The sequence below is a fragment of the Balearica regulorum genome, chromosome 1 (assembly GCF_011004875.1).
Source record: "Balearica regulorum gibbericeps isolate bBalReg1 chromosome 1, bBalReg1.pri, whole genome shotgun sequence".
NCBI lineage: Eukaryota > Metazoa > Chordata > Aves > Gruiformes > Gruidae > Balearica > Balearica regulorum.
Window position 1 is genome coordinate 98406510 of NC_046184.1, and position 24733 is coordinate 98431242.

The 24733-nt window shown below is 41.5% G+C and overlaps 1 protein-coding gene across 3 annotated transcripts in view; it reads left to right on the top strand.

The window, feature by feature from the left end:
- The first annotated feature begins 1057 nt into the window (after window positions 1–1057).
- Window positions 1058–24733, top strand: part of EPHA3 (EPH receptor A3) — a 235388-nt gene continuing 211712 nt past the window's right edge. For all 3 annotated transcript variants that reach the window (XM_075768111.1, XM_075768128.1, XM_075768120.1), the window contains exons 1-2: window positions 1058–1313; window positions 19293–19357. In XM_075768111.1, the coding sequence (XP_075624226.1) occupies window positions 1214–1313; window positions 19293–19357 (165 nt within the window). In that variant the 5' untranslated portion in view covers window positions 1058–1213. The remainder of the gene's footprint in view (window positions 1314–19292; window positions 19358–24733) is intronic.

Sequence of the window (24733 nt, forward strand, 5' to 3'; positions counted from 1 at the left end):
CGTTGCTTGCTGTCGGTGCAGACAGCACACGCGATCAGAGCAAGACCTCGTCCTATGTGGATGCATAAGTTTGGCTTGGAGTAAAATATTTATTTGACCTCGGTATTATTCAAATATTTTCCTGTTTCCACAGAACCACTCTGGGTGGCTCTGGAGACATGAGACGAGTCACTTGGGAAGAAAGACGTCCATATTCTGAAGAAATGATCTGCAGGAGAGGAAGCTTGGAAAGTGCTGCTCTGCAGTGATTCCCCCTGGGAGCGCTGGAATAGCAGTACTGTGTGCCTGCTGCTCTGCCCTCTGCTCTGACAGGTACTCTGGGGCCTGTGATGGGCTGAGAGGAACGGAGGTAAAGTGCACACGCGTAGAGAATGCCTCTAAATTCCACATTTTATATGGTAACTTCTACAGTAAAGCTGCACATCCCTAGGAGAACAGCGTCTGGGAGGAGGCCCCTACTGCTGCCAAGGCTCCAGTTTGCTTTAGTGAGGTCAAAGTAAGTTTGTTCTTTGGGGTCGGAGTTATGGTCCCACATGAAGCAGATTAGGCTAGAGAGTCACTGTGGGCAGCAGGGATAAGTGATATAATTGGCATTTTTCTAGCAAGCCTGCTATGGCTGCTCTCTGAAGCTCTGAAGGCTTTACCGCTACTTTACAGTTGTATTCAGCCTAGGAAAGACCGGTAATTGGACATGATCGGATTGTAGCTGGCTAAAACACGCAACTGCGGCTTACGACTTATGTGACTTAGGTCATCCCGTATTGCAGTGACCCCGCTACACGTCGCATGCGACGGGGCATCTGTTCAGACCCAGGGGCAAGTTCTGCGCCTTTGCCTCTTGCTTTGCACCGTCCGGAATTTGGCACCCGCCCCCCCACCCGTGCGACGGGGGTCCCCGTGCGCGAACGGCGACCTCCGGGCGCTCAAATCCCGCGGAAAACCCGCTCGGGAGCGCCCCCCCCGCCTCGCTCCCCGCGGGCAGGCAGGTGGGCGGGGCGGCGCTAGGGCCCGGGGCGGCGCGGCGGCGGCGGCGGCGGGGCCGGGCGGGGGCGGCCCCTCCCGGGCGCAGCGCGAAGGCGGGCGCGGGCGGGCGGGCGGGCGCGGGGCATGGTCCCGGTCCCGGTCCCGGCGGCGTGGCGCAGCGCGGAGCGGAGCGGAGCGGTGGCATGCGGCGCGGAGACATGCGGCTCTGCCTGCGCGCTGCCCCGCCGACATGGACCGCCGCTGCTTGCTGCCGCCGCTGCTGCTCCTGCTCCTGCTCTGCGCTGCTCTCAGCGCCGCCGGGCGTCTGAGCGCCCGCCCCGGCAACGAAGGTGAGCCGCGGACCGGCCGGGTCCCGCCGGGGACGGGTGGGTGGGGGACCCGCTGTGCGCTCTCCCTTTTTTGTCCTACCCCTTTCCTATTTCCCCCCCCCCCCTTTTTTTTTTCTTCTTCTGTTATTTTCCCCCCCGTTAAGGTGGTCCGGGCGGCAGCAGCTCCTCGCCCCGGGACCGCAGGGCTCTCTCTCGCCTTGCGCTCTGGCAGCGCGGCCGCGGCCCCGCTCACAGCCGCGCAGGGGCGGCCGCCGCCCGGTGCGATGCGGTGGCGCGGGCGGTGGGGGCGGCCGCCCCACCCGCCCCCCGAGGAAAGTTGGCGAGGGAAGGGCAGCCCGTGCCGTCCCCCGGCCCTCCGCCAGCGGGGCTCTGCGGGGAACGGCGGCGGGGCGATGCGCGGGGGAGCCCCGCAGCGCCCGGGGGCGAGGTGGGGAGCGAGGGGGGCGGCGGGGAGGGGAAGGGGCAGGGGGGACGTTGCGGGCCGGGAGCGGCCGCGGTCGCTCCGCGCCGGGGCAGCCGGAGCGCCCCAGCCCCCCGGCAGGTGCCCCGCGGCCGGTCGGGGGGAGCCGCCGCCCGGTTTCTAGCCTCACGTAGCTGGCTGAGAGCTGGCAGCCGTAGGAATCAGATTCGCTTGTTAATTAATAAAAAATAAGCTGTAAAGACTAACGGGTAGCCCCCGTCTCCCTCAGCCCAGCGAGAGCTGAGCTGTGAGCCCTCCTATATATGTGTAGGGTGGTGGATTCATTAGTCGTCCTATGTTTCAAAACTTTTAATTAATACAAAAAAAGAAGCTTGCTCCCCTGTAAAACCTCTTTTTGGTTCCGTAGCTTTTTCGTATCGGTTGTTTAACCTGTTAAAATGGTGCGTGGGTATGTGAACGTGTGTAAATTTTCGGAGACAAAGCACGAGTGGTTTGTTCTCCTTTGCTGTGGTAATTTTTTAAGATGTCATTTGATGAAAACGCATGTTAGGTTTCAGGGAAAAATCATGACCGCTACACGCTGTTTGAAAAAGTAATTGAAATACTTTTAAAAAAAGATAAAATTGCCATTTCCCTATGAGGGGGGAAAAAAAAAAAAAAAAGAAATGCAGCGCTTGCTCACTTGCCCAGTGGACGCGGTCAGCATGACCAGGATGTCCAGCGTAATCGTCTTTAGGGATAAAATCTAGAGGCCAAAGGTTGCGAAGAACTTCTAGCATCAAACTACTATGTAAAACTTGCACCTGCTTGAGTTGTAACATTTCTTTAGAGAAGCAGATCTCAAAGCTATTGGAGTAATCATTTCTCCTGCACAAGTAACGCTGATGTACTTATTGATATTCTGGATGTTTGCGGGATAAGGCAGTGAGATAATGACTTTAAATGGTTTCTGGAAGGAAACAGAAATATAATATAAAAGAAATAAGGAAAGATTTAAACTTTACAAATCCTAGGTAATCTTAAATCAGTTGTTTTTATTGCTAGAAAGAACCTATGGTACCATCATACCAGAAGAGCGATATATCATCTGTTTGTATGTTTTATGCAAATTTGTGTTGCATGCACAGTGCTTTATAGATGACTTAAAAGAATATGCTTTTAATAGTCAATCACTTTCAAGCCTCCAGATATATGCTATTTTGTAAATATTGTCATCTTTGACAAATTATTTTCAGAATGAAACCAAGATTGTTAGTAGGGGTTACTCTTGTCTTATTATTAAAAGCTTTTTGGGCATGTATGTAGTTCTGTCAGTCAGCAGAGCAGCTCTGCCTCCGTGACCGTGGAAGACAGACACAGTCTGTAAACTGAGACTAATTATGCAAAATGATATTAGAGCATTCCGGTTTGCAGAAAACCCCCAAACAACCCACTTTTTATTTCTTTGTTTAACATCACTGGCACTTAGAATTGAGAAAGGAGGAAAAAAATTGGTATCGTACAGAGAGTGCACATGAAGTGTACTTGTCCGAGGCAGCTTTCAGCAAACACTGCTTCCATTCGCTCTTTTCGGCTTCAACAACTTGTAGGAAATAGGCAATGTTTTCAAAATGGCTAGTGGAAACAACACTGTAAACGCAGTCACCAGATAGTAACCCGCTTTTGCGTGCTTACTTTTTTGAAGTGTGTATTTTGCTGTTCCATTCGAAAAAAGGAATGCTGACAGTTTCTTTTAAAAATGAGATCAGCTTCAAAGGACTTCCCTCACCCACCCAGGAAAGCTCAGTAATTCTTTTATGTATTTACAGCATATTTACGCTGATCATGTGAGTTTAGAAATCTGAATTATTATAATTTGCTGACACACTAATTTGTTTGACGATCGAGTGTTAGCGTGCTGCTTTAAATCATGTCAGAAGATTATGTTTTCCTCTTTTAAATAATCTTTCACCACTTCACTTACTTCCCTACTGTTGTCATCTTAAATTTCCTCCCAAAACTAGAGATAGATGTTTCTGCATTTCTGTGGGGTATTTAGAAAAGTTTTCTTTTTCCACCACTGAGAATGAAAAAGATATACTTTGGACAGAGATTGTTAATATAGGCATATAGATAAAAATGTATACATTTTTTTCCTACACTTTATATTAAAGCTGCTGTTGAAATTCTGCTCATAGATTGTTTTAACAAAGGGTGGAACTAATTTTTGGTGCATTTATACAGCTTTGTCTAACTTCTGGGGGACGTGAATGTTGCGGTAGGCACGTTACGAGAGTAGGCACGTTCAGAGCTACCAGTAATATTTCCTAAACTTCTTTGACTTGAAAGAATTATTTCTGTTTTTTTAAATACAACTTCAGTTAACGTTTACAATTAATACTAAAACTGACGACTGAGTTAGTACTGATACTGCAATGGAAGTGAATGGGATGGAGGGAGAAAAGGATGAAAGAGGCTGAAGGCAAGTTCTTGGCTTACTTCACTTTGTGGTGTTAAATGCAGTCTTTTTTTTTTTTTTTTTTTTCCCCCTTTCTTTTTCTTGAAGTACTTGAGTTAATTTGCTTCAGCCCAGAGAAATTTTACTTAATGTTTTCTCTTGATGAAATGTAACATTTTCCACTGAGTTTATTTTTAAACTATCTGCCGTGCTCATCACAAAGCTGCATGCATTTTACCTACGTAATCACAGGAGCTCAAGAAGGTTCTCTAAAGTTCAGGTTTATCTATGTGGAGTGGTAAGGTGTGTGCCATTTTCTGCAAGGCAGAAAATGTCAGAAAGATTTAACATCTCACTTTTCCAGTTTGAAGTCGCAAACCGAACCCCATAGGTGCACAGAAACCACATGTTCTGCTCTTCCATTCTGTTGGATATTTTCCGCTTAGGGAGGATTGTGGTTTTTTTCTTAGAAGGATGCAGTTTCTTTCTGAATAATTCCTACGGTATCAAGAAATCGAATGAGCTCTATCGTTCTGTAATTTAATAATTTTTCCTCAGTCTCTTCTGTAACTACATTGCCTGCCTGAGGGTACCAGTAACCTTAATTTCACTGTTTTATAACCCACAACAGTTAACACTTGACCTAGGTCATTAACAGGATTATCAGCAAATTTGTTTAAGCTTTTACTGACAACCTGAATTGCTTCAATAATATTTTGACTGTGCAGACAGGAAACTTCTTGTAACCTCTCAATCTAGCATAAAATTAATTTCTTGCAAACACAGCTACCAAAAGATCAATACGGTAAATCTGCTTACAGTACTTGGTTTCAAATAGTGTCTGTTTCGGTTTACAGCAAGAAGGTTCCAATCAGCCTCTCTTTTCAGTCTGTATTGGATTTGGAGATGCGGTTTCATCTTTTATTCATTGATTACCATCTCAGAACTTTACGTAACTGCGCAATTAAATGCACCATTTTATCTGGGCTGGTCTCTGTTAGCACTTAAAGTCACTGAAGGAGACTTACCGTGCCTTTGTAGTAATGACAGCTCTTGGCGTGGTTTTGAAAAACACGGTGTTTGCACGTGGAGCGAAACGCCTGCCTAACTTTTACGTCTAATTTTGGGAAAGGCTGGCAATACTGGAAACTTTTCAGTGGAATCAAAATGGATTGCACGGGGAAATGCTTTTTTACAAATCTCGGCTCGCTCTATGTCAGGTATCGTTAGGTCCAGATAAGTCTTCGCGTATCGTGACCCAATTCCTGCTGGTGCCTCGAGCTTGCTCTTGAGTGTTTATCTGCTAAAGAAGTTAAAAGTAGGTTTAGAAATCTTAGTGTGATACCTTTTAAAATTTAATTTCAGAAAGCTCAAAGTCATGGAGGTCTAGAGGGCTGTTTTTCATACAGCTGTGTCTTATTCAAAGCTTCTGTGCTTAATCCTAAGCTGTACGATTAGACAAATAATGAACGTGTTTTAAAATTCACACCATGATGTTTTGAAAAGCCTGTGCAACAAGAGAAGTAAGTTGGGTAAATTCCGCATTTTCTCTCAACGTTTTTGATAGCAGGGTGTAACACAAGGAATAATTTCTTTTCTTTTCTGTTTGTCACTGAAGTTTGTCTTGACTTACTGCTGATTTCAGTACGGTGAACTAAAAAGAAAAATCACTATGTTGTCTGCCACAAACTTAAAGCAGATGTTTGAAATACAAAGATGTCCAAATTGGACACAGCAATTAATTATTATTGCAGTTAATTTGGATACAATGTATTTGCTACCCAATGAAGCAGTCAGGGCATAGGAACGGGTTAGAACTCTGCTGTACTCTCAGCCTCAGGAAATTAGGTTTCAGAGGCACTACCAGAAGGGAAAGCGTTAAACAGATAATAGGCACACTAACTTTAACAGTGGTTTACATGAAATCTTTGCAAATCAGGTGTGTGTTGTGATTGAACTTAAATTTTTCATTCCCATCTGGGAAGATATGCAAATTAGTTTTAATTTTTTTTTTTTTAATGATCTGCTGGAGTTAAAGTAAATTGCTGTTAGTATACTTACTTTTGATTCTGTCTGAGAACTTGTAAGTTTTCCTCTACGAGCGTATGTAATGGCTCTTGTTCTTGTAATCCCCACTTGATGAAAGTTTAGAAATACGGATGCAGGTGTTCGTTTTCTTGTTTTCAGAGCTCTGGATTTTATCACCAGCGAGGGTCACTACAGAGCTGTTACCGAATACGACTGTACCATTTTGTCAATTTTTATACCGAGCCTGAGTTAGTTCCATAGGGTACCTGTAATTTGTGTAGCTACTGCTGCTTTGTAGCTGCTGTTTGATTTTTCTTTAAAAAAATTAAAATATTAAAGAACTGGAGATAGAATCATGTCTTTACTTGTGTTAAAGTGCAAAGCTCTACCTGATCGAGTTGGTATTGAAACACAGAAAGGTCATTTTGATACCCTAAGGTGTAAAATTGACTGGACTTGTCCAGAGGTGTTAGATAAAACTTCAGAGGTGGGGCAGAGGGATCTCATAAACCATCACCTTTCTGAAAGATAATTCCAGCATCTGAAGAGTTGCTTTTCTGGAGTGAGATGTAGGGATTTTATTTTTTTTTTTTAACATTTCCATTCTTATGAAAAAGATTTGTCGTATTTCTTGAAGCATTGTTGAAAATATATCTATGAGGGAGGAAAAGATTTGCAGTAAGAAATGATACAGTAAAATGGAAGGTTTTTGTTTACAAACGCATGTGAGTACTGCTAAGTGATCCATTTTGCTAAAAAAATTCACTGAAGTGATGTAGCCCTTCTCATTTCCATAAACACTGTAGAGCAGTAGCTTTTATTTTTTATTTTTTTATTTAAACTGTTCTAAACAAGAACTAAAACTTAACAGAAAATAGTTTAATCCAGTAGATGAGATACGAACTCCCAGTGGTGTAATTTTGGAAACAGAACATGGTAGTAGTTTGCTGGGTTAGGATTGTATTCCCCACCAATAGTCTTGTGCTTCTTAGTTTCTTAGAGGCTTGATAAATTCTAGCACAAGTGCTCATTTTGCAGTGTGAAACCGATGTAAAATTGAAATTCAGTCCCTTGGACTGAAGATTCTTTTTAAATTTCTGCAGTGAATGAATGAATGAAAGAAATAAGATAGAGAAATAAAGATAATCCTGTCTGAAAGAAATCTTGGGACAGTGACAAAAGAGTTCCAGTCTGTGAGAGTGACGGGTAGCCTGAATGAAACACCAGCATGTATAGCCTTAAATTTGCAGAGATGTTATTAAACCAGACACACTGTAAGCAGAAACTTTAGTGCCACGCTCCTTTTTTCTTTTTTTTTTTTTTTTTCATTAAACTACTGTGTCCTGCTGTTTCAGGCAAAATATGGAGGAAAATCCCATTAATCTGCTGGAAAAATGTTGATGAAAGAAGAATAGCAGACCAAACGAACAGTGGTTGAAACTTGCTAGCAATTAAGTGAACAATAGGATGAATGTTAAGGTTCAGGCAGGGCAGTTTAGTGTAATAAGGTGTGGGAATGGCGCTTTTTTTTATTTCCAGCTGGTTTCTCATACCATTTTTATACTTATGTTTGCATGGAAAGGTTTGCATTGCATTGATCTCTCTTTTTTTTTTTTTTTAAATAATATTTAAAAAAACGTGCTAAAGCATAGCTGCCTCACATAAGAGGACAATAATTAAAAACTAAGAAAGGAGAGGTTTGTAGAAAATCTAGTGTGATGTGTTACCATTTATATCAATAATAATTAAAGCACAAAAATATGTTTTGGTCCATGGTAGGCTCTCCACAAACTTTGTGGAGTAGCAAATAGCAACGAGTGACACATGAGTTTCTTGATTTAGTTAGAAGCTAGAAGGCAGCTAGAGGGTTTTTGCTTTGGTTGATTTTTTGAGAGGCAAGGCTTTTTGAGAGATCTCTTTTGGAGGTGGAGAGGAGGATTAAAGGAAGAGGATAGGTAGGCAGAGATGAAGTGAAAGTTGGACCTGAATCTTAGAAAGATCAGACCAAAATCCAGACTTTCTCCGATTAATGACAGCGTTAGGAACCCAGAATTCAGTGCTGACAATGATCTGAACACTGAGCAAAGCACAAATTAAGAAATTCCTTGCCTCCCTGAAAGTCTAAGCTTTGTTTACATTAGTAAGCTTCATGACTATGATTTACCAGTGGTGAATTTCAACAGAGGCTGCAGTTAAGACAGGGTAGAGGCATATTTTACCATTCTATTTAATCTTTCTGTAACGATGCTTTCTTAAAAACAAACAAACAAAAGGCAAGTTATGTCTGTCCAGCCTTAACGTTCGTGACCAGCCGTGGAGAACACCCACTTAAAGCCTTTATATTGAAACAGGTTCTGAGATGGTGAGGACCTTATCCTGCAAAAACTTTCCTCCCGCATATGATTGACCTCAGAAAACAAATGTCCCAGCAGTGGCTGAGAGCTCAGTTTTCCTGGAGTATGTGGTTACAGCTATGGAAAATGTACTGTGCTCACCGAAACCGTCTAGAGATAACCCAACTGTAGGGAAACCTCATCAGCCTCTTGCGCCCAGCCCATCTACCCACACTGTCCCGTGGTCTTTCTCTGATGCCTCTGCTTCTTCTTCTGTCTCTTCCTTCCCATAAATCAACATTCAGCTGTAAAGAGTAGAAGGCAAAGATCATCTTTTCCTGATTGGGAAGACCACGTGTCCATTGCTTCTTACTAAATGCTGTTTACCAGAAGGGGGATGCTTTGATCCTCTAGACACCCGGAAAAACAGACACGGGAAAATAATCGTATGTGTAATGGCATTGCTGTTTTCCATAGTTGGTTGGTTCTGTTGATGCCGAAAGCTGGGTTAAAGCTGGACGGGGGGTGTTCAAGAAATCGAAGCAGAAGTCGTCCATGCTAACCAAGGAAAGCAATTCTGGAGAAGAGGCGTGAGAAACATGCTTAGTTTGTGGAACATAATGGAAACCTGAGCCGTTTGTGGGAAGGTAATGGAAGTCGAGGAATATGCAGAAGACAAGGGTCTGAAAAACTGGCTTGTGGGTAGATGGGAATAGAACAGTCATTTAGGCATTTACCTTTGTTATAAATATTTGTATTTCTCACATATGGAAATAGTGAAAAAAGATGTTAGTGGGGTTTTGGTTGCAAAGGCAGCAAATGAAGTCAGGGGCAATTCCATTTTTCATATGGATAGCTCTGCACACATGTTCTGCATTAATTACCTCCATAAATTCTGTTAACCTGGCAAACAATGAAAATATCATGTTGGTGACATCACTGTATTGGAAAATAAAACTGGTTTTAGCATCTTGATTTTCTCAACATGACATTTGAGGAGATTTCTTATGCTATTGGCATTTTATACTCCCCCAATTTGCACCAGGATGTTTAGTTGTTTGCTCTGTGGGTTTATTATATCTGTGGAGTAGCTGCATGAGGACCCAAGCATTTCATAGCCCGTGCACGCTGGAGCCCTCGATCCATGGAAGTAGAGAACAAAAGCTTGGCAAAACTCTGTCAGGGCACACCTAAGTAGGTGGCTTTCCAAATGCAATACTTCAGGATTCTCAGAAATTTTTTTACAGGTCTTAACTTCTGTGTTTGAAACTTTAGAAACCCCACAACAAAACCCCCAAAACAAAACAAAAACCTCATAACCAAACTCAACACAACTATATTTACTTGCAAGGGGTTTTATTTTTCTGTGCCCCATGCGAGGAATTTCTTAAAAGCAATTTTTTTTGGAGTTGTGTCATGCTGCCAGCTGATTCACTTGGGGGGTATTACAGGCTTTTTAACAAATGAATGGTTGTTTGCTGGACTTACGCTCTGTCTCAAATTTATGTCCTCAAAGCACTATTGATTACTTGCTGTGATTTTTGGTGATTTCAGGATCTTGAATATATTTGAACTGCAAGAAATTTTGTGGGAACTTAGAAACTTTTAGTCGTGGGTGCTGTGTGTGGCCAGGTGTCTTTTCTGTGACACTTTTTGGGTGTCTAGAGTTCTAGAAACTGACCATGTCATACTAGGTTTTGAATTCTCAATTTACCTTAAGTGAACATGGGCACTATGGCGCAGCATTTTTTTTTTCCCTTTAAGTTGCTAGAAGCCTTCCCAAGGGGAATCTTTGTGGTGCTTTGGTAGATCCCAACTCTGTCAGATCTTCAGAGAGCTCAATTCTGCAAAACCAGTGAATACCGATTATTATTTTTTCCCAAGGGAGGAGGAACACAGAAATAAAGACTTAGTTGTGCAATGTGCTTAAACCCTTTAGAGAAGTCCTTTAGAGCTTATTAAAGTTATTTGTGTAATATTTGCTGTTGAGTTTTGTCTAGACATAGGCATTTGGTGCCGTTTTATGTGCCTCAGGATTTGGGGCACCCGGTGGGACTGGCAACTATGAAACATCCTGCGAGAAACCCACTTCTGTTCTGGGCTGATGAAATGCATGGAGTGGCTGGGTGTACTTAACTGAGTCTCATCCTTAGTTTCTGGTATAATTTTGGGGTTTTTACCTCTGAGAAGGGTGAACTTGGGCTTTGCAATTTAAACTCTCTTTTTACACAGTGGCCCCCATCTTGCGTTTACGTGTTTAACACTGTGTTTCACTGATGTCAGATTTAACACTATCGTGGTAGAGTAGAACGAGATTTGGAGGATTTGAATTTGAATGTGAGTTTAGCTGAATAGTAATTCAGGTGTCTAAGGGTTTATGCCTCTTGTAGGAGGGACTGGAAAAGGACCAGTTGGAACTGTTTAAAAAAAATGAATTCAAAGAAGTGAAAGCGACACAGTAATTTGGAACCCATTAGGTTAATCCATTTTTAATTTTTATATCCTTGTCTTAATGAAGAGAACTGGCACATATCAACTTACAGGAAATAGCCTAATAAAACTGAAACCTTATTAGGCCCCTTTGATAAACATTGCATTCCAGCCCACCAGTCATATGTTTTTGCATACTTGGAAATTGAGCTTTACGCTACTTTAACAATATCAAGAGAACTCTCATGTTTCAAACTAATAAAGAAATAAAATCTGTTTTGTCTGTGTTCATCCATGAGAATGGATGGGTGGTTGTCAACATAACACAGACAGGTACTCTGAGAAGAAGCAGCGTACAGATTTGTCACCTCACTCCTATAAAAGGGCTGCTAGTTCATATGTCATCATCAGTGCAAAAATGGCTTGTCTTTGTTTTCTCTTTACAGTAGCCCAAATAACTTCTGCAAAGTGCTAAGGTAGGAGGTTTGAGTGTGTCTGCACACCTATATAGACTCCATACAGATTGACAAGAGGGTAAGATGAAAGCTTGACATCTGCTGCCTTGCCTTAGCTATCGCTTGAGTCCCACCACAGCAGAATGGGAGAGAATGGCTTTTGGTGTTGCATGAACACTCCTAAGACTTCTAGCAACAAAACATTTTCTTATTTTCTGTTCCGCTTTGAAATCAGTTCCGGTTTTGTCTGCTAAGGAACAGTATAGTTCTGCAGTTTTTCTCTCTGAAACTCACAGGAGGCGCTTATTTTTGAAGATGATTGCCATTGTCCTGTCTGTTCAGGAGACTTAGGATAGTCTTGTCCCTCTTCCGCATGCAGGCTCCATACTGAGTGAAAGGAGGAGGACTGCTGGAGAGCTTCTCCTTGGGGTCAGGCGCGGAGGGCCAGGCCAGCTGGGCATGGAGCTGTGGCTGAGCCAGAGCCACCGTGCAGGGGGCACAGGAGCGCTGCTGAGCCCTAGCACATCGAAATTCATGCTGTGCGCAGCAAGCGGGGAGAGGGCCGCTATGCGGTCGTACAGCCTCCCTGGTGGGCTCCGGCTTTGCACTTTGCAATCCGTGCTTTTATCTACAGGCATTCCTGCATTGCTCGTCGCTGTCCTGCGTTCCCGCCTTCGTGGCAGCCTCTTGAGAGAAACTTGCAGTAGGGTTCCTGCTTTGGCTGCTTCAGTGTTCAGCTGTAGGAAATACTGAGGTGTCTAAATCTGGCCTCAGATGCTCTTGGGGGAGTGTGTTTGAGAAGAGTAAAATCTGGGAGGAAAATGAAACTCTTCGTCTTCAAATGCTGAGGGCAACTGCCATAAAGATAGAATTTGCCAAATTGATGTAGGAACCTTATGTAGAAGCAATAATCTATAGGGTAACTTGACACGGATTGCTAGTCTTTTGTCTTTTCATCTGAGATTTGTAACACAATCTCTTAATTTTGGAAACAGTTATTTACTGAACATTTAAATGAAAATAATGGAGGCTTGGGCTGTCCAGTTGTCTTTTGTGAAGATTCCTTTGTTCACTATTGGAGCAACTGGTTTTTAATTCATTTTGGTTTTCCCTCTTTTGTTCATCTCTTGCCCCTGCCCAGGTGAGGTTCTTCAGTCAGCAATTTAACCACGGATTGAACATGACAGTTGCCAAATTTGTAATGTTCTGCACAAAATCATATTTGTATTGTACAGTATAACAGCACAGGCAAGAAGGGTTGAGTGCAGACCTCACAGCGTTGTGCCTCTCGGAGGACTGTAGTCTGGCTTTGAGCTGGAGCAGAAACCTCACTGAGAAATCTCACATTTGGAAAAGAGTTGTGTAGTAAGTGAGCCAAACTTTGCTGGCGCTTTGGGTTGGGTATGTGTTACGAAGTGTGTTCTGTTGGCTGTTTTTAGGAGACTTTACTCTCTGTAGCTTAGTGTCACTTTGCTCCTAGGGTACCCCAGGCCGGAGGGAGGCACAGCTGTAAAAGCAGAGCCAGTAGACGGGGGAACCTAGCACATTTCTCTTACGCTAAGGTCATTTTCATCCGAGCAATAGTTACATCTTCATTGCAGCATTCGAGGGGAAATATGGGACCATAAAATCACAGCAGACTTGACTTTTTTGCTAGTGGCTAAGCAGCAAATCAAGCCTCAAGCCTGCTGCTTAGAACCAAGCTTCACTGTTGAATGGAGAGAGTATTGTATTGGTTAGCATTGCTTCACGGAGTGGTTTCTCATCTGCTGATTTTACTTATTTATTTGTTGTCCCTTCCCAAAGATTTTGTGGTCTACCTTAGCAAATTTCAGCGTGATTTCAGCAACATCAGCATGATAGCTGATTCTCGTGGCAATTACCGTGAATGCACCACGGTGCAACTCTGACCTTGCCTGGGCTCAGCCTGTCTGTCTGTAGATGTTGCTTCTAGCCTCAGAATAAACTAAAGACACAAGGCTGATCTGCTGCAGCTCCTCTTATTTCACTTTCGCAACTGCTGGGGGAACGAAGATTTGAGAAGACTCAGATCTGTACCTGTAGGTGGGTGAAAATCCAGGTGCAAGTCCCTTTAGCCAGGAAGAAGCCACCATTCTAAAAATGTACGTCAGGGTTTGTGCTGACTCCGCTCTGTCCCACCCCAAAACCAAGTTTTGGCTGACTTCCTGCCGCAAACTATTTTCTTTGCTGCTCAGGATTATATGACACGTTTCAATTATGGGCATTCACCAAATTTTTTTTTCTTTTTTTGGTTGCATAGCAAATTTAATTTTCCCATTTGTTAGCATTTTTTTAATAACTAACTAGCGTATTCTAAACTGACAGTTGATGCCAAACAGGAAAGCACAAAACAGTGGTGCTTTCTTGTTCTTTTTTTTTTTTTTAAACTTTTAATTGGAAATGTTAATTAGTTGAAGAAGAAATATTTTATATGTTTTTACCTCATTGACTATTACTCTGCACTTTCTATGTAAAGAATTTGATTTGGAAATGCTTTCCTGTGGTGAAGTTGGTTGTAGGTGGTTCTTTAGATATTGCAAGTTGCCTCCTAGCAGGCTTTCCTCCCCATTTCTTAGGCAGTGAGGGGGATCTTGGGGTGGTTCTACCTGGCACAAGGTTTGTGTGTGTATTCGTTACTGGGGGAGGTATTTATACTGTGTAGCGGTCATTACTCCACGTGTTTCTGGAAACGCTGCTGCTTTCAGAATGTATTCAGGTATCTTGTTAGTTTTACAGTTCTGTTTCTTTTGCTGGCATTACTTACTCGTGATGAGACCTGCTGTTAGTGAGCCTCGCGGCGGGCCCTCTGCCGTCACCCTCAAACTGGAAGCGGTTTCTGATAGCGTGAGCGGTCCCACGTGTCAAATCCCACCCGAACCCTCATTCGTCTTCTGCCTGATGCCACGGAAAGGAGAGCGAGCGAGCTTTGCAATTCACATCCGCATCCCTACTCCAGGTGCTGGAAGGAGATTCATCTTTACCCCCCGCCCCGGGCAGAAACGTATATTGAGGGAACTAATAATGCTTTGTCTTGTGGCTGTGAATGGGGAAGGCCAGAAGAGCCAGGCAGGAGAGAACTTCTAAAAAGAGAACATGTTCTTCATTGGCATGTTGCTGCCACTTGGCAGAAGTAGCTATGGCGTACAGTACATGAGCAAGGCTGTTGGACGGAGGGACCAAGTCACTGATTTTTTTTAGTGCAGGACATTGAGATTACTAGACAGCACTTTTTTTTTTTTTTAAAGTTGTTTAATGAGCACTCCTCTGCGTCTCCTTAGCGTAACCAGTGATCCTTTTCAAGGCATTCTGTCGGACAGGATCGTTGATAGCAACAAAGCTCTTCAGCTAGTTTGAGTTACCCTTAGTAACTGGCTGGTCAACCTCAGAGATTTCTGTAAGAGTTAGCAGAATGATACTCACGCAGTTTTGCAGGAGGAGGAGGAGATACAAGGAGTGCAAATGAGTTGGGCGAGAAACACGTAAGCTTCAGAAAGAGCCTGGAAATCCTGATTCTCTTTCGTGTGGCCTGACTTGTAAAATTAACTCTTCGCTCCCTTCTGGAAGGCAGTAACAGTTAGAAAAGAAGAAGAGTTATTTATTTTGGGGACGTAATATGCCAATCCTTCCTCTTCTTCTGTTCCCCAGTACCCCATTTAAGAACACGAGAGTTGTGGGTAATCAGACCCCGAAGCGAGGACCATCTCTGACCTGCAGTCACGATGCCTGGCACAGCCTTGCTCTTCACCGGGCCAGTTGTTGTGGAGTACCTGGTTGTTACACTTGCAACGAAAGATGACCTCGTTTGTTCATTCATTTTTGTCTTAAAGACACACCTTGCACAGGACGGCCCCACAAGAGAGGTTAAACTGTCTTCTCTGCAGTTCTCTCTTTCATCTGGTAAATATGTGGCTGTAGACAACTGTAGTACATTTATCATTGGCTTTCATTCAACTTTAATTGTATGTGGGAAAACGTTAGGGTCACGCTGATATATGCCCGTTGATCTGACTGACTATGTCTTCATGTTACACTTTGTGAATCGGTCAGGTCAGTTTTGTGAACCAACTGTGGCCTTTTGTTACACTAGAGGATATTTCAGGGTTGAAAGAACTTGAAATGAGTAATCATTGTATGAATCAATTGCTTGTGTAATGTTTTACTTTTTACCTAATCCTACAAATCCGTGAAAAAAAAAAAAAAATCAGGCAATTAATATCTAATCTATTCTTTATGTATTTCTTAGGTCTTAGGGTAGGGAAATACTATTTTCTCCTTCAATTTCCAGATGAATGGTTAATGTTAGGATGTACAATGACAAAATGTAACACTACCCTTCCCTATCATTTTGGTCTAGGGACGATGATCATTGCAACCTGTAAGTTCTGTATTAATTGTTTACTCTCTATCAAGGTGTACAACCCTTTCTTCTAGGCACAGGAAGAATGAGTGTCATAGAAGCTTTTTTTCAGGGAGAGGGAGGCATTTTTTTTCAGGTGACCAGCTGAAAGGAAGTATGGTTTACATTTTAGATGCTATTAAAGAACAGTACACTTTTGGTGAAAAGTATTTTTTCCATTTTTTTTAATAGGGAAAAAGTATGTATGAATTTCAACTGGATTCTAAACAATTTCAGTACTCAGGCAGTCTACTCTGTGTTTTTGCTTGCCTGTAATATAATTCTTACTAGACAAATAATAAAGGCATTCAGGGAAAGTGACAGTTATCTCTAGGGGGTCAGTATAATTATGTTTTTCTTTGGGTATTTTTTGCCTCCCGTAGTCTTTTGTCTCTTGGCATTTCACAACACCCCCCTTCCCCCCCCCCCCAAAAAAAAAAAAAAGGAATGGATGGTCTTTATAATCACTGAAGACCATGTGGCTAGGTAGGTGAAGGAGCTTAAAGTTTTCTGATCTTACTGTGATAGCTATTAAATAGTTACATGTCATGACAAGCTTTGTTCCGTCTTGCACAAATGAAAACGGAGGAAGTTGAAGACTGTGCAATATGAAAGCATATAAATATATTTAGCACAAAATTACTGATTAATAAAGTTACAGGTCTGGAACATAGCTTTGCTTTGGGGTTTTTTTTTTGGTGTTTTTTTTGTCAGTAATGGGAGCATCCACACCATTCTTTTTGGGTATCTACTTGCATTCTTTGACTCACATCTGAACTAGAATCCTACTGTAGTCAGTGTGAAAACCTTCCTTCTAAGGATTTCTGAAACATAATAAAACGTATATGAGCATGGAAGAGTAGTTTGTGTAGCAGTGCCAGTTTGAAGGAGATGAGGAAGATCAGGAAGGTGGAATGAAGGAGAGAGGCTGAAAAACGTTAATGTCGTAGATTGGATCTCAGTGTGTTGCAACGCAAGTTGGGGCACCCACCTGTTGTGGGGCACGCATGGCTTGCACTGAACATTTAATTGCCCCCATGGCCCTGTCGTGATGCCTGTGAGTACTTCTCACAGGAGTGCCTGGTATCCTGCTAAACCTGCTCAGAGAGAGAGGCCGGGAGCAGGGAGGTGGCATGGAGAGGTGGGGACAGTGGTGCTGCACCTCCAGGGCGTGCTCTGACTGCTAGGCTGCTTGGGAAGCTACCGCCAGGTTGTGAGTCTGTGGCCTGTTTATTCTTCCAGAGGAGGCTGATTAATTTGGACGAAAATCATAAATTGCGGAGTGGCTGCGATCGTGTTTTCAAGAAGCTTATTCTTAAAGAATAAATATATTACTTAAGTTTACTCCGGGGTGATTTGCTTTAGCGACTTATTGCCAAGTAATTTACCTCAGACGTCATACTTCCTTCACCACCATATATTGCAGATGCACAACAAACATATATGTCTTATTCCAGGAGATCCATAATCTGTGGGAATTTGTAGTCACGCCAGAAAGAAGTGCACGTTTTTCTTTTGAATTTTTATTAGTATTTCCTTCTTATAGATGCAAACCTTGCTGCAGAATAGTCTGCCTAGGGCTCTATGCACTCAATAAAGGACTGACTGATTTTTCTTTGTGTAGTTGATTGAGAATTTAATTATTGATAAATTCAGAGCTAAGAAATATATAATACTAGATTGTGTTCTTTCTGTAAGATTAGAAACGATATTTTGTGTATTAATGTAGGTAAAAATTGAAAATACTGTTGTTTTCTTTTGAAGGGGTATATAACTGCAGGGAGAAACATTTTTCCTCACAGAGATGGCAGAGCAGCTCATTCATGTTAGTATAGCACTGCATGTATACACAACACAAATGCGTGTGCACACAAATGGAGACAAATGTGTATATTTATGGTTGTTTATGACATGGTCTTCTTTCTAATACCGTACACCTGTTCTCCCTACTGTATCTCCTCCTGTACATCCCAACAGCAGGGGGGGGAAAAAAAGCCTTCGTGGCTCTATTTATTTCAGTGATGTCCAAAATTAAACAGCAATTAAAAGGAGAATGATGAAATAATACAAATAGCTGAACTTAGCAGATTCATAATCTCCCTCATCCTTTCCCTTCCCAGTCCTATTATTTTATTTTCTCTGAGCACCAATACCCAGACCATCTGGTTCTGGGAGCGGTGACAACCCTTCAGGCTTACAAACAGAAGCTGAAGCTGCTCAGACTGCTACAGTGGCCACCTCTAATAGATCCATCATTCTCAGGTGTTCAAATTCCCTTGCATATGATGTGATTTATTTCTTTTCACATTGTCAGTAATTTCCATATTGAAGGAAAAAGAAATGGTGGTGGTGGTGAACGAAAGTAAGCCAAAATTGCAGATAATAAATATTGAAGGTGCACAGATCGGTGCAGTTGCAAACAGTGGTGTCATGTTGTATACTAATACTTCATTCATTTGTATTTGTAGAGAGGCTGGGGGTTTTTTGTATGATACTTTGTATCAGTTCACAAGTTCTGCTTCATGTTAAATAAATAGATAGTGAACTGTGTTGATTAAGCACTTGGAGATTATATGGCCAGGATAAGGAACAGAATTTATTTTTGTGCTTGTAAAAAACCCAAGTAAATACCAAAGAAGAATAGCCTTTAATTTTTATTTATTTTTAAATTATCTGTCACATTTTAAAATGGGTATAAAACCACTGTGATTTGATTGACTGGAAAATGTCTATATCAGTCTGTTTACAAATGAAATCTTCCTTCTTACTCTGAAAATTGTTGCATGCTTCTGGAAAACAAAGACAACAGCAAGATTAACACTGAATTGAGGGCCCTCTTTAAAAGTAGGTTTGTCCGAACTTGTAACATTGTAAATAATTACTTTTGTATCTAATGTGTTAGACATGACATTTAGAAAACACTTCACTACTGCAAGACAATTTGAGAACAAATTAGCTCAGAAGGAAGAAAGAACTGCAGGAAGGACTTTAATCAGCATTCATTATTTATTCCTGTATTCCGAGAAAATTATATATGCCAAATGCAGGCCTTTAATCAAATAATGAGTAAAATATTCAGATCTCACCTGTGTAGTTAGGTGCATTGACCCAAATTTCAGGCGTCCAAGGGGAAAATGCTGTAGTTTGTGCAGCTGATAGAAGCGCTCTGTTCCCACCCCCTGCTGTAATTAATTTGGCCAGCGATCCATTGTTTGTTTTTTGTCACTTTTTTTGTTTTGAAAAGTTCCCCCGTCTGCTGTTCATACCACGTTTTAAGATAAACAAGATGATTCTTTTCATTTGTTTTTTTCTTCTTTGTAGCTAACTGCCAGGCCACCTGAACAAATCAACTGCTTCGCAAGGTCCCCAAATAAACATATCTTTTGGTATGGGTAACTGGGGTTAACTGGACAGAGGCAAATGAAACTCATTCCTCTTCATTTTGTCTTCTTTTGTAGTTAATCTGCTGGATTCAAAAACAATTCAAGGGGAGCTGGGCTGGATCTCCTACCCATCACATGGGGTGAGTTCACTAGACTGTGAAATGGAAAAGTGCTGCCGCAGACCAACGTGCTATTTAACCATTGTTTCCTCTTCAGAGGACACTGTGCAATAGCGCTGCTGCTGCTTTGGAGCTTCAGAAATAGTCTGCTCTAAACTTGTAACGTATGGCTTATATAGGTAGGGTGCCTTCTCTTTAGAACATACATCGCACTGCATGTAATCCCCGGGAAGAGCTCACTCTTATTGAAGAAAATGAAAGCAAGAGGTGCCTTGAGGAAAAAAAAAAAAAAAAAAAAAGGTCTTTAGGCACTGTTCCTTCTTCTATCACAATGTGTATTTCTAAAAGATATCATGGGACTGTTTCATAGTATTGCTTGCTAATTTATTCAGATGGAAGTAGTGGGAGGTGAAAAATGTGTGGACATAAGCGGGTGATGTAAGTACTTATCAAATAACTTTTGTGCTGAATTGTTCAAGTATTGTTACTTATGGCTTAAAATGTTATTAAAGAAATGTCTCAATAATGTTCTTAAGGGTTGGGGTTTTTTTAAACTTATTTACCTTGTATCCAGATCTAATTAAAATAGGTGCTCTATTTGGAGAAGTAAAAGTGCAATCTTAGAGCATCTGTGCTTTTGAACTTGCTAACTCCATTATTTTTACGTAGCATTTGCCACCAGTCTTTTTTTGAAATTTTTCATGACTTAATATCAGTGCATAGCCATCCAGCGATGCTGATACGTGACCACTCCCCAACTTCTTGTCTCTGCGGAACATACGTGTATTTGTGTGTAGGAACAACCCATTACTCTCCTTCTACGTTGCATAGCACAGACGTGCAATGAGACTCTTGCATTCCTGCATTCTGTCCCCCAAACAAAAAACCCAACAAACACTTGGCAGGCTGAAGCCCTGATGTCTGGCGCTTTCCTGGCCCTCAGAGAAGGCTGTGTCATCGAGCCTTTGCTGAAAGAAGGCACTGGGAGACCTATGGCTCCTTCTCTTGCTGTCCTGTCACTTGTGCCTGCCCTCACGGTGCTTTGTTTCCTTCCTCTATGGCAGTCTTATTTTGGTTTCCTACCTTTAGGATGACAACTCCTAGAAGTTTTCATGCATCTCCGCCTGTGTCTTCTACCCTACGAGTAAACCTCTGCCAGACAGTATTGCCACTTCTAAATCCTTGTGAAATGTCATCTCTAGTCTTGATAAGGGCGAGGAGTTGCTAGCTCTAAGGGTCCAGCCACTGTCCTTTTTCCAAACCAACTGTGTTTTGAAATCTCAGTGTTGGCAGGTATTTGCTCGTTGGTTTGTTTGTAGGATTGCAAACATCCGCTTTTTGATTCTTCTGTGGCTTTGGGCAAGCTGTTACTTCACCTTTATCACTTTTACAGAGATTGGTGGTAACAGTACTTTTGCATGTCTGCCTTATGGGATTCAGTTGTTAATATTTAAGTAATGCCTTCTTGGTATTAAGTGTTAGGCAGGTGTGAGCAGCATTTAAGGATTAAGGCTTGGTTTATTTTTTGAGTTTATACGTGGGTCTCTCTCTGTGTCTCTGAACAAATTGTTCCAGTCTCATGGGGAAGAAGTGGGAAAGAGGGTTCATGTTTCTTTCTAGTGGCTGTTCCTGCTGACTTTTCCCAATAAGAAACCTTTATAAACAGGATGTCCAAGAGGGAACTCTCAAGCAATTTCTAGCTCATCAGGTTTTTTTGTCTCCACTTGCATTTTTTCTTTTTTTTTTTTTTTGCAAAGCCTTTTTGTTGTTGTTGTTTCTCTCCCAGCTGCCCTGTCCTCCTCTCCTTCACTCTTCTGCTCTGTTCATCTCCTTGCAGCTGTGCAGATCTACTCCTCTGCTCCCTGCAGCTGTGCCTCTCTTGCCTTGGATGCCTAAAGCAGTTGGTAGGGAATGATACAGGGTATCTTGGGGGCTATAAGAAAACCAGATGTGCTACAGTACCCCACCAAAAAGGGCCCCCAGATCTCTCAAAGCAATTTCATTAGCTTCTGCAAGTTTTTGTCAGGTAAACCCAGCACAACTTGTTTGTGTGTGTCCATGCATGCTGTTCCTATTTAATATCCACAGGTAGCTAAGCCAAAGTAAATCATGGAATTGTACTGGTGTTTTTGCAAGTTAATGAAACTCTTAGTTAAAAATTACATGGTAGTAAATTAATGTAGATCATGTACTGTGAGTGCTTTTGTAAGAGAACTGAACAGTAGCCTTCAAAATACCATGAAATTTTAAGCTTACGTATTCAAACATGAATGTAAAGTATAGAAATAGTAACATCTATCCTATCTGAATTAGTATTTTGCTGTAAAATGATGACAACTTGAACATCATGTGGAAGAGACACTTTCTTTTTACAGCCCTTTATTTATAGTCAATTAATTAAACCTGGTAAATATGGCTGCATCTGTCTCTGAGCTAACTAAAATATGAACTTAAACTTTAGTGGAAAAACATTATAATAAAGATGTCACATCATATTGAAAGATTGCTAATAGCATAGCGGTGATTTACAAGGTAAAGCTAATAGAGCTACACTTGAGGCTGTGATTCACAAATGAGAATATTGGTGTTGTGCCAGTTCTTCTCCAGCATGCAGCAGTGTTCTCATCTGAAGCCATAAATATCAGTATACTGAGGCCGGTGACTTACAGAATTTTTAAAAATAATTTAGCCAAAGTGTTTAATAAACCTCTTACTTGGTTAATAATTTTATCTTATGGATACATGATATTGATTTCTGGCAAACCGACCCAAATTGGGTGTCATTTTCAGCATTCAGTGGTTCTTTATTCTTTTAAGTCTGCCTCAACTTGGGCATATATAACAACAGCTTTCCAGAAATTCCTGAATATTTATGTTAAGATTTATAGCTCATTTGTTTTCAAACATTTCTGCATCCCACATAAGAACGCTCTAATGGCAGTGTTTTAGACCATGGTCAATAATATCACCCTGTAAGAATGTGATCTCTCCTTGAACCATCCCACACAGCCACAGTCTTGGCGTCAGTAACACTGATCTGGTCAAGCTCATTAAAGTCCCTTAAGTACAAAACATCGGCCCCTCTAGATAGCAAGGAATTAAAAAATATAATAGCAGGCTTTGCTGATGCTTGAGCATGATTGGCAGCAGCCACAAGGCCTGTATCCTGTGCTACCATCTCCAGCACCTGCCTAGGCAACCTTTTTGTAATGCCAATCAGTCAAATACCAGTTCCATTTCTATAGGTTTCATTAAAGGGGAAAGAAAGAAGAGCTACTTAGTCTGTGCAGACTATATTATTGATATGCTGATTAAGCATAACGCAAGTGATCATTAACTGCAATTCACGTAAATTACAGCAGCACAGATGTGGGGGTTGGGAGGATAAAAAAGCAAGTCACTTTAATAATATACAATAGAAATGTGATGGATAATTCATACAGGACAAAAAGAGTACAGTCTACATCCCGCTCTGCATATTCATGCAAGTAGTTGTATTGGTTTCAGCATCTTTTTTTTTTTTTTTAGTAAGAGATGTTTCTAATTTAACGTTAGCTCCATGTTCTTTGGGAAGTTTGGGGAAAACAATAAAATTGTGACATAATCGCAGTACATCATTCTGCAGTCACCCAAGTTGTGACTTGGTCTTTACAGGTTTATTACTCATTTATGGACTTGAAGTTTTTGGGCACTCTATGTAGTCAGTACAAAAGTAGAAGAGAAATCATACTTATCTTGTTTTGCTTGTAGCCAGAGAAGGCTAGCACTTATTATTGTCATGTAACAGTTAATTGTAAAAAAAAAAACAAAAAAAAACCAAGCCAAGCCAAAAACCAAACAAAAACCCCAAACCGAACGTGTTCTGTACCTGACCAAATTTAGTAAATTGCGGGCAAAATTTTAAAAGACTGATTGGGAAATAAAGATACTATCTTTGATCATGACAGTTTTCTTGGTCCTTGAGTTCCCTCAGAACCATCTAACTTCTTTGCAAGCTGGCCGTGCTCAGTACCTTAAACTTTTGGGCACGTACTTGAGCTGCTGACACTCTACACTGAAGTGCTTTGAAAATCTCGTGTGAATAGCTTTGCTTTTTCTTAGTGGTCACTCTCGTGATCGTTTGGGCGAAACAAGCTAATCATCTCAGTAATGGCAACCAGTTCGTAAGTATTGGAGGAGAGCAGGATAACATTCCCTGCTTCTGTCGTAGTTTGCGCTGTGCTAGGAAGGCTAGACCATGCGTGAATGAGGTTAGTGGGAGTTTTTCCATCAACTGAAATGGGGTTAGAATCCAAAAATCCAAGGGAAAATGAGGAAAATGCCTCCTTTCTTAAATTTCAAGAGCCTGAAAGCAGTTTGTCACATTAGACTATTACTGCCTAGCCATGACACTGGCAGTCTCCCTGGCTGCATTTGTTCTGGTTTCAATAGTCAGCTAATGTGTGGCACTGTAAAAACTTTTTGGCTTTTTTTTTTGGTGGGATATCATGAACACAGTGACTGAAGAAGACTCTGACTAAGTAAGCATTCAGATATCCCTTGTGACTAGATGAAGGTAGAGGAGAACTTGTGCAGAGTTGCATTTTGCCTGTGATTAAGGCGCACTCAAATAAGCTGCGTTCAAGAATCAGTTATTCAGGCCACTGTGAATGGAAGGTTTCTCTGTTTATATGGAAGACGTTTTCAATATTAAGTATTTCTATGAGCAGTGGAAATAATGAGGTTTGTTTTCCTGCAGTTTTGTGTCTTGCGGTTATTTGTGTCCTGTGATTGAAGGTTGTTTTGCAGTAGGTCCTTAATGCCAGTGGGTTTCCTGGTGTCATGCTTCAGCCTTCCCTTTGGTTGGGCACACAGAAAGTTTCTCTTCCCTACATGTGTCTCTTATTTTCACACCACTACAGCATCTTAGGGGAGCTGAGCTGTCAAAAAAAACTTGAAACAGGCCAACAAATACAAAAATTTATGAAACAACCTAATTTTAGTTTTCTTTTGATACCGATTGACAGCTTGGTCTGTATTCATTTTTTGTCTGAGACACCAGACTTGTCAACTTCTAAGTGATACTGTATTCGAAGGGGGGGAATATTACCAAAATCACCAGGTGGCTGTGAAAATGAGTTTCAAAGTAAAACAAATGATATCAAACAATTGGTAAGAGACAAAAGATTGAAACTGAAAGGTATCTTTGTACAATAAAAAACTAGGTATTTTTTTCAAACAAAACCAAGCATGTTACACTATAATACACTTTCTTTTTCCTATTCATTAGCAGTGGCATTTCCTTAGTACTGCTTAAAACAATGCATGCTGTTAAAACCAAGATTTATCTATGTTTTGCCTGAGATGTGGTCTCCTCACAACTTACATATTTCCTACTCTCACTCTGCCTTTCATGAC